The sequence below is a fragment of the Triticum dicoccoides genome, chromosome 3A, assembly GCF_002162155.2.
Source record: "Triticum dicoccoides isolate Atlit2015 ecotype Zavitan chromosome 3A, WEW_v2.0, whole genome shotgun sequence".
NCBI lineage: Eukaryota > Viridiplantae > Streptophyta > Magnoliopsida > Poales > Poaceae > Triticum > Triticum dicoccoides.
This window is the reverse complement of record NC_041384.1, coordinates 524,158,979-524,170,154: the sequence shown is the minus strand read 5'-3', so window position 1 is coordinate 524,170,154 and position 11,176 is coordinate 524,158,979. Positions and strand designations below refer to the sequence as shown.

The 11,176-nt window shown below is 41.1% G+C and overlaps 1 protein-coding gene across 1 annotated transcript in view; it reads left to right on the top strand.

The window, feature by feature from the left end:
* Positions 1-993, top strand: part of LOC119268962 (protein SPA1-RELATED 4-like) — a 5,959-nt gene extending 4,966 nt beyond the window's left edge. Inside the window, exon 7 of the mRNA XM_037550683.1 lies at positions 465-993. Within this exon, the coding sequence (XP_037406580.1) occupies positions 465-653 (189 nt within the window). The 3' untranslated portion in view covers positions 654-993. The remainder of the gene's footprint in view (positions 1-464) is intronic.
* Positions 994-11,176: the final 10,183 nt, after the last annotated feature.

Here is an 11,176-nt window from a genome sequence, read left to right as displayed (position 1 = left end):
GCCTGGATTCATTCCCTGTTGTACGAATAGTGTCTGTAGTTTTTCATTCTACATCTCTACCAGCCTTTATGCATTCACTGGAGTGAGTAATGACTTCATGTGGAGACAGACAAAAATAATACGTAGTAAGTGAAACGCTAATGCAAACAAGTTCCACCATTTGGCTGAAGGGAGATAAGATGGTTGCATATTTCTGAGCTGCATATTGTGCGCAGGACAAGCATGTTTGCCATTATGCGGCAAGATTTAGCAATCTAAAATATAAAAATCAAATATTGCCAAATTGGTGGCAGAAGGAACACTCCCTACGCTAACACAGAGGAGATTAACATGCCAATGCTTCTGTGCGCACAATATTAATTATTTTGATTTTTGATAATCTCATGCATGTCTGTAGTTTTTCTTTCTCTTGGATGTGTAGCAATTAAAATGACTAACTTTCCATCCTTGACACTTTACATCAGGTTTTTGTCTACCACAAAGCATTTCCAATGCCAGTCTTGGCGTATAAGTTCAATGTCACAGACCCAATATCAGGCCAGGAGATCGACGATCAATCACAGTTCATTTCGTGCGTGTGTTGGAGGGGGCAGTCTTCGACACTTCTTTCTGCTAACTCCAGTGGGAACATTAAGGTCTTAGAAATGGACTGACCCTGTACGGAAGGGCGAGTGTGCTGCCTGGTTTCGAGTAGAAATGGACCGACTTCAGTGACTTGTTATCAGGGGAATGTGCATGTCTTGCTATTTTATCCCTTCAAGGCAGAGGTGGGAATAGGGTACCCCAGAGTTGGGAACTAATAGGGTGGTAGTGTTAGCTGTATCAAGAGTTAGCGTAGTATTACAGGTTAGCGTCATAGCAAACGTAGCATAAATGGTGAAGGTATTTGAGATGTTGGGGTGGCCCAAGGGTTTTGTACATCATTGGTTTGAGGTATACTTGTATAGGCAATCAATCCGAGTCTTCGGCTAATGCTGGCCTTTGGTTGTTGCAGTCCCTTTTAATTCTACTTGGTTGCTTGATGAATGCAATCCCTCCCCCATCCCCTGCACTCAAGAAAGGCCGGCAACGACATGGACGCAAAGGCTATAAAGTGAGTCGTCCTTCGGTCTCTCCTGAAGTATCTACAGTTGCGGGCCAGCCCATTCCCGCATACTTAGAAGAAATTCAGTAGAGAAAAGAGAAAGCAAAATGGGTTGCACAAAGAGTGTTGGCACGCGAAATCGCCGCGCAATACCAAGATATTTGTCGTGCTTTCGTGACGACGGACGATTGCTTTACGACCAAAGCAACAAAGATTTCCTCGCTTTCGTGGAGGAGAACCGGCCGCTTTCCAGCGCAAAACGGCAAAGATCGCCAAACGTTAGGGCTCGACAGGAAGTAGCGATAGAAAATAGACGTACGTGAAAAAATAGTTTGTATTGATAGATCGATTGTTTTTGTTTTTTCAATTGGCCATAGCCTTACATATATACGGCACGTTGGATTTGACGTATAAGACAAACTCTGAAGCCAAAACCGACGAAGACATATCGTTTACAACTTGCACTAGCGGCTCAAATTAATATGTTACGTACAAATACTCCTGGGCCTACAAGGAAAATAGTAAAATATTTCGGCCACGTCACTATCACCAGGTAATATAGTAGTCAAGTTTTAAGCATACTCGTACAAATACCTTGAGCCTTCAAAGAAAATAATAAAATACTCCGGCAACGTCGTAAATCATATGCAATAGTAACCATCATGTACTAAGCACACTTCTCCATCTAGTCCATGCAAACTTCATACTTCAACTTAGCATACGAGGTTGGTTAAGAGATGTCCATGGCAGCAGTATGCTAGTTCAACGCATCCCTGAAATCTGGTCAGCCTTATGTAGATAACTGCAATATTAAAGCTATGCATCAAATGATTAGTTGGATTAATGATAAAATTAATTTGGCCCATACTAACTAGCCAAATTACATCGTCAACATATGCCCCCTGTTTTTGGTATAATTGTATTGACCAAAAATACAATAGCAATTACCGTAGGATGAAATTGATCACTTCACCGACCATGTTACTGCTCTGGGCGATGTCCAAAGATACATCGGCCAATTTTCCTTAGGGCGATATCTTGAACGATATATCGGCCAAATATGCTCAAGCCTCCTGCCACACGCTAGGATAGTACTTTTTCAAATATTTCCCGTTAAGAGCTTTGGACAACTTCTTTTCCTGCAAAGATTGTACAAAATATGAATTTCCAGGAACAATTTCTATGATTTTGTACGGGCCTTCCCAACTCAGCGACCATTTGCCGAATTTTCTATCTTTAGTTCCAATAGGTAAAATCGTTTTCCACACTAAATCTCCTATTTGAAACGATTTCTCTCTCACCCTTTTATTATAAGCCTTGGCTACTCTTAATTTCTCCCTCTCAATTTCTCGCAAGGCTCTTAATCTCTTTTCTGAAATTTCATCTATCCTATCCATCATCAATTCATTATAATCTACAGCCGACAAATCATTTTGTCTGGCCACTCTAAGAGCTTGTAAATTAACCTCTACAGGTAACATCGCCTCCTGACCATATACCAAGTTGTACGGTGCCACTTGAGTTGCTCCATGTTTAGATATGCGATGAGCCCATAAAGCTTCCGAAAGTACCTCATGCCATCTTTTGGGATGCTCCTCAATTTTCTTCTTTATAAGCTTAATTAAAGTTTTATTGCTAGATTCAGCCTGTCCATTAGCTTGAGCATAATAAGGCGACGAATTTAACAATTTAATTCCTATAGATTCAGCAAATTCGCAGAATTGATGAGACATAAAAGAAGCACCTTGATCGGTAGTTAAAGTTTGAGGAATACCGAATCTATGAACAATATGCTCTAAAACAAAATTGATAACCTCTTTATGGGTCATGTTTTTTAAAGGAACTGCTTTTGTCCATTTAGTAAAATAACCTGTGGCTACTAAGACGAAGCGATGTCTTTTAGAAGACGAAGGATGTATTTCACCAATAAAATCTAAGCCCCATTCTCTAAATGGCCACGGCCTAATTATAGGATTTAACATAGCTGCGGGCGCTAACTGTATATTCCCAAATTTTTGACATGCCTCACAACCTTTATAGTACCGAAAACAATCCTCTAACAAAGTCGGCCAATAAAAACCTGCTCTTTTTAATAATCATCGCATTTTGTGAGCCGACTGATGTGTTCCACATATTCCTTCGTACACTTCATACATAGCTATTCTAGACTGATCAGAATCCAAGCATTTTAAAAATAACTCATCTATTGTTCGGCGATATAACTCGTGGTTAAACAAAGTATACTTTAAAGCTTGTCGCCGAATTTTTCTATCTCTTGTTTGACTTGGATGCTTTAAATGATTAACTAGAGGAACTCTCCAATCACTTAGTTCTAAATTATTTGCTCATTCGGTCGTTTGTGACCCATGCACCGAATCTGCAGTACATTGTACAGCTAGTTGTTCAACTGTCCTAGGCCCAAGTGCACCATGTGGAAAAGTATCCATCATTATAGACTCAGCATGCATCGGCTTGTTTAATATAAAAAACATTCCTTTACTAATATGATAACCGGATGCTTACTGTGCTAAACAATTAGCTCTAGAATTATCTTCTCTAGGTATATGATGGATGGTGAATGTATCTAGAGACTTAATTATGTCTAAACATCGGTCCAAATAACTATTTAATAACCCATCAAAATATTGAAATTCGCCTTTAATTTGTTGTACTATCAGAAGCGAATCCCCAAAAGCATATACATCCTTTACACCCATATCAACTAAAGTTTGTAATCCAAACAGTAAAGTTTCATACTCAGCTTGGTTATTAGTGCAAGGATATTCCAGACGGACCGATGTATCATAAACAACACTATTAGGTGAAACTAAAACATTACCGATGCCTTGCCCGTCCCTACAAACCGATTCATCAAAATAAAGCTTCCATGGACACACACTAACATAGTTAATATTTTCATCATCTTTAATCCTATGATCAACAATGAAATCGGCGATAACCTAACCCTTCATAGCATGCAACGATTCATATGTTAAATCATATTCTATTAGCGCGTAAGCCCACTTTCCAATCCTATCACTAAGAATCGGTCGTTGCAACATATACTTAATGACGTCAGCCTGACAAGCTACTACACACGTACTAGAAAGAAGATAAGGCCGAAACTTGGTACATGCATAGTATAAAGATAAGCATAACTTTTTAATAAACATGTACCTACTTTCGGCGTCGAGCAAACGACGACTTAAGTATGCAATGATGTATTTTTTCCCGCTGACCTCTTGCGCCAACACCGCACCGATCACCCTATCTTCTGCAGCAATGTACAACCTGAACGGCGCACCGGACTTGGGCGCCCGCAATATTGGAGGATTCGACAAGCATCGCTTTATATAATTAAAAGCATCTTGTTGCTCTTCCCCCCAAGTAAATTCGGCTTCATTCTTTATCCGGAATAGAGGAACAAACGATTCAATTTTACCTGCAAGGTTAGATATGAATCGTATCAAGTAATTAATTTTTCCTAACAACTTTTGCACATACCTTTTACATGTGGGTTCCTTCAAATTTCTAATTGCCTCCACTTTCTTAGGGTCAATCTCTAGGCCATTTTCATGAATTATGAAGCCTAAAAACTTGCCAGTCGACACGCCAAAAGCACATTTGAGTGGGTTCATTTTTAATCCATACCGGCGCATCCTTTCAAAAGTTAATCTTAAATCGGCTAAATGATGATCAAACTCATCCGATTTAACAACTATGTCATCAATATATTTCTAGTACAATACCTAGAAGATCATGAAAAATTAAATTCATAGCTCGTTGGTATGTAACGTCGGCATTTTTCAACCCAAATGTCATAACGACCCACTCAAATAAACCACAAAAGCTGGGCAACGAAAAGCAGTCTTAGACATATATTGTTCGGCCATAAATATTTGATTATAACACGCATTACCATCTAAAAAGCTAATCACCTTATGTCCTGATGCATCATTAATAAGCATGTCGGCTATAGGCATAGGATATTCATCTTTCGGAGTAGCCTTATTCAAATCTCTAAAATCAACATAGATTCTAATATTACCGGTATTTTTCTTTTCCACGGGCACAATATTAGAAACCCAATCTGCATATCTACACGGCCGAATAAACTTAGCTTTTAACAACCGATCAACTTCTTCTTTGATGCGGTCATACAAATTAGGATTGAAACTTCTACGAGGTTGTTTATGCGGCCTAAAACCAGATTTAATAGGTAATCTATGCTCTACTAAATCTCTACTTAAACCGGACATCTCAGTATAATTCCAAGCAAAGCAATCAACGAATTCTTTAAGTAATAAACATACCTTACTTTTCTGATCGGCTTTCAAGCTAGCTCTGATAAATGTAGGTCTCGAAATACTTCCATCACCAATATCAATTTCTTCAAGTGGGTCAGCCGATGAGAATCCCTGTCCAAGCTTTTCCATGTTATCAAAATCTTCAATAGTTTCATGCATATCGTTCTTTCCGGAACGATACTCCTCCGTGCGTCTTTGCAGCCACCTAATACGGTCGTCTTTATTCATCATTTATATAGCTAAATCATTAAGTCAACCTACGTTAGCCGGCTGTGCATGTATAGGTATAAAACCATCTCTACCAATATTGATATAATCATAGTCCGATAAATCCCTACCGGTCAAACATCGCATCTCACCGTGTTGCCAATCAACCGGTGCGTCCGTCAAAGCAATGCATGAAGAATTATCGGCCTCAATCACCTCCACATCATCATTAACCCACTGAATTAAGCACTGATGTAAGGTAGAAGGGATGCAACAATTTGCATGAATCCAGTCGCGTCCTAACAGCATATTATACCGGCCTTTGACATCGACAACAAAAAACGCAGTCGGCAACGTTTTGCTTCCGACTGTGAGCTCCATAGAAATAACACTCTTAGCCTCGGAAAATTCCCCTGAGAACGCACTAAGTCCCATATTGGTCTTCATTAACTCGCTCTCTTTTCGGTTCAGTTTTGAAAATACCGAAAAGGGCATAATATTAACACCTGCACCGCCATCAACAAGCATGCGGCCAATAGGCTTACCATCAATATGACCTCTGATAAATAATGGCTTCAAGTGCTGTCCATGCTTCTCCGGTTTATGAAATGTAGCATTCTTTGGACCAAGAACAAGCTCAGCAATTTCAGCCTCGGGCGCGCGAAACTCAGCAGGCAACGCGAACACCATATTAACATCCATATCACTTGGTACATCTATATCATTCTCTGAATTTTCTGCAATAATTGTGTGAAATAAATATGCCCTAGAGGCAATAATAAAGTTATTATTTATTTCCTTATATCATGATAAATGTTTATTATTCATGCTAGAATTGTATTAACCGGAAACATAATACATGTGTGAATACATAGACAAACAGAATGTCACTAGTATGCCTCTACTTGACTAGCTCGTTAATCGAAGATGGTTATGTTTCCTAACCATAGACATGAGTTGTCATTTGATCAACGGGATCACATCATTAGGAGAATGATGTGATTGACATGACCCATTCCATTAGTTTAGCACCCGATCGTTTAGTATGTTGTCATTGCTTTCTTCATGACTTATACATGTTCCTATGACTATGAGATTATGCAACTCCCGTTTACCGGAGAAACACTTTGTGTGCTACCAAACATCACAACGTAACTGGGTGATTATAAAGGTGCTCTACAGGTGTCTCCAAAGGTACATGTTGGGTTGGCGTATTTCGAGATTAGGATTCGTCACTCCGATTGTCGGAGAGGTATCTCTGGGCCCTCTCGATAATACACATCACTTAAGCCTTGCAAGCAATGCAGCTAATAAGTTAGTTGCAAGATGATGTATTACAGAACGAGTAAAGAGACTTGCCGGTAACGAGATTGAACTAGGTATTGAGATACCGACGATCGAGTCTCGGGCAAGTAACATACCGATGACAAAGGGAACAAACGTATGTTGTTATGCGGTCTGACCGATAAAGATCTTCGTAGAATATGTAGGAGCCAATATGAGCATCCAGGTTCCGCTATTGGTTATTGACCGGAGACATGTCTCAGTCATGTCTACATTGTTCTCGAACCCGTAGGGTCCGCACGCTTAACGTTACGATGACAGTTTCATTATGAGTTTATATATTTTGATGTACCGAAGGTTGTTCGGAGTCCGGATGTGATCACGGACTTGATGAGGAGTCTCGAAATGGTCGAGACATAAAGATCGATATATTGGACGACTATATTTGGACACCGGAAAGGTTCCGGGTGAGATTGGGACAATACCGGATCACCGGGAGGTTATCGGAACCCCCCGGGAGGTATATGGGCCATATTGGGCCTTAGTGGAAAGGAGGGGAAAGGAGCAAGGGAGGGGGCACGCCGCCCCCTCCCCCCAAGCCTAATCCAAATTGGGAAGGGGGCTGGGCCCCCCTTTCCTTCCTCCCTCCTTCCTCTTCCTTCCCTCTCCTACTCCTAATAGGAAAAAGGGGAGTCCTACTCCCTGTGGGAGTTGGACTCCCCCTTAGGGTGCGCCACCCTCCTTGGCCGCCCCCTCCTCCACTCCTTTATATACGGGGGCAGGGGGGCACCCCATAGACACAACAATTGATCATTGATCTCTTAGCCGTGTGCGGTGCCCCCCTCCACCATAGTCCTCGATAATATTGTAGCGGTGCTTAGGCGAAGCCCTGCGACGGTAAAACATCAAGATCATCACCACGCCATCGTGCTGACGAAACTCATCCCCGACACTTTGCTGGATTGGAGTCCGAGGATCGTCATCGAGCTGAACGTGTGCTAAAACTCGGAGGTGCCGTAGTTTCGGTGCTTGATCGGCCGGGTCGTTAAGACGTACGACTACATCAACCGCGTTGTGCTAACGCTTCCGCTTCCGGTCTACGAGGGTACGTAGACAACACTCTCCCCTTTCATTGCTATGCATCACCATGATCTTGCGTGTGCGTAGGAATTTTTTTAAAATTACTACGTTCCCCAACAGTGGCATTAGAGCCTAGGTTTTATGTGTTGATGTTATGCATGAGTAGAACACAAGTGAGTTATGGGCGATATAAGTCATACTGCTTACCAACATGTCATACTTTGGTTCGGCGGTATTGTTGGATGAAGCGCCCCGGACCAATATTACGCGTACGCTTACGCGAGACTGGTTCTACCGACGTGCTTTGCACACAGGTGGCTGGCAGGTGTCAGTTTCTCCAACTTTATTTGAACCAAGTGTGGCTACGCCCGGTCCTTGCGAAGGTTAAAACAGCACCAACTTGACAAACTATCGTTGTGGTTTTGATGCGTAGGTAAGAACCGTTCTTGCTAAGCCCGTAGCAGCCACGTAAAACTTGCAACAACAAAGTAGAGGACGTATAACTTGTTTTTGCAGGGCATGTTGTGATGTGATATGGTCAAGACATGATGCTAAATTTTATTGTATGAGATGATCATGTTTTGTAACCGAGTTATCGGCAACTGGTAGGAGCCATATGGTTGTCACTTTATTGTATGCAATGCAATCGCGCTGTAATGCTTTACTTTATCACTAAGCGGTAGAGATAGTCGTGGAAGCATAAGATTGGCGAGACGAGAATGATGCTATCATGGAGATCAAGGTGTCGCGCCGGTGACGATGGTGATCATGACGATGCTTCGGAGATGGAGATCATAAGCACAAGATGATGATGGCCAAATCCTATCACTTATATTGATTGCATGTGATGTTTATCTTTTATGCATCTTATCTTGCTTTGATTGACGGTAGCATTATAAGATGATCTCTCACTAAATTTCAAGATAAAAGTGTTCTCCCTGAGTATACACCGTTGCCAAAGTTCGTCGTGCCCAGACACCACCTGATGATCGGGTGTGATAAGCTCTACGTCCATCTACAATGGGTGCAAGCCAGTTTTTGCACACACAGAATACTCAGGTTAAACTTGACAAGCCTAGCATATGCAGATATGGCCTCAGAACACTGAGACCGAAAGGTCAAGCGTGAATCATATAGTAGATATGATCAACATAGTGATGTTCACCATTGAAAACTACTCCATTTCACATGATGATCGGTTATGGTTTAGTTGATTTGGATCACGTGATCACTTAGAAGATTAGAGGGATGTCTTTCTAAGTGGGAGTTCTTAAGTAATATGATTAATTGAACTTAAATTTATCATGAACTTAGTACCTGATAGTATCTTGCTTGTTTATGTTTGATTGTAGATAGATGGCCCGTGTTGTTGTTCCGTTGAATTTTAATGCGTTCCTTGAGAAAGCAAAGTTGAAAGACGATGGTAGCAATTATACGGACTGGGTCCGTAACTTGAGGATTATCCTCATTGCTGCACAGAAGAATTACGTCTTGGAAGCACCGCTGGGTGCCAGGCCTGCTGCTGGAGCAACACCAGATGTTATGAACATCTGGCAGAGCAAAGCTGATGACTACTCGATAGTTCAGTGTGCCATGCTTTACGGCTTAGAATCGGGACTTCAACGACGTTTTGAACGTCATGGAGCATATGAGATGTTCCAGGAGTTGAAGTTAATATTTCAAGCAAATGCCCGGATTGAGAGATATGAAGTCTTCAATACGTTCTATAGCTGCAAGATGGAGGAGAACAGTTCTGTCAGTGAGCATATACTCAAAATGTCTGGGTATAATAATCACTTAATTCAACTGGGAGTTAATCTTCTGGATGATTGCGTCATTGACAGAATTCTCCAATCACTTCCACCTAGCTACAAGAGCTTCGTGATGAACTATAATATGCAAGGGATGAATAAGACAATTCCCGAGCTTTTCGCAATGCTAAAAGCTGCGGAGGTAGAAATCAATAAGGAGCATCAAGTGTTGATGGTCAACAAGACCACTAGTTTCAAGAAAAAGGGAAAGGGGAAGAAGAAGGGGAACTTGAAGAAGAACATCAAGCAAGTTGCTGCTCAGGAGAAGAAATCCAAGTCTGGACCTAAGCCTGAAATTGAGTGCTTCTACTGCAAGCAGACTGGTCACTGGAAGCAGAATTGCCCCAAGTATTTGGCGGATAAGAAGGATGGCAAGGTGAACAAAGGTATATGTGATATACATGTTATTGATGTGTACCTTACTAGAGCTTGCAGTAGCATCTGGGTATTTGATACTGGTTCTGTTGCTAATATTTGCAACTCGAAACAGGGACTACGGATTAAGCGAACACTGGCCAAGGATGAGGTGACGATGCGCGTGGGAAATGGTTCCAAAGTCGATGTGATCGCGGTCGGCACGCTACCTCTACATCTACCATCGGGATTAGTATTAGACCTAAATAATTGTTATTTGGTGCCAGCATTGAGCATGAGCATTATATCTGGATCTTGTTTGATGCGAGACGCTTATTCATTTAAATCAGAGAATAATGGTTGTTCTATTTATATGAGTAATATCTTTTATGGTCATGCATCCTTGAAGAGTGGTCTATTCTTGATGAATCTCAATAGTAGTGATACACATATTCATAATGTTGAAGCCAAAAGATGCAGAGTTAATAATGATAGTGCAACTTATTTGTGGCACTGCCGTTTAGGTCATATCGGTGTAAAGCGCATGAAGAAACTCCATACTGATGGACTTTTGAAACCACTTGATTATGAATCACTTGGTACTTGCGAACCGTGCCTCATGGGCAAGATGACTAAAACGCCGTTCTCCGGTACTATGGAGAGAGCAACAGATTTGTTAGAAATCATACATACAGATGTATGTGGTCCAATGAATGTTGAAGCTCGTGGCGGATATCGTTGTTTTCTCACCTTCACAGATGATTTAAGCAGATATGGGTATATCAACTTAATGAAACATAAGTCTGAAATATTTGAAAAGTTCAAAGAATTTCAGAGTGAAGTTGAAAATCATCGTAACAAGAAAATAAATTTTCTGCGATCTGATCGTGGAGGAGAATATTTGAGTTACGAGTTTGGTTTACATTTAAAAAAATGCGGAATAGTTTCGCAACTCACGCCACCCGGAACACCACAGCGTAATGGTGTGTTCGAACGTCGTAATCGTACTTTACTTGATATGATGCGATCTATGATGTCTCTTACAGATT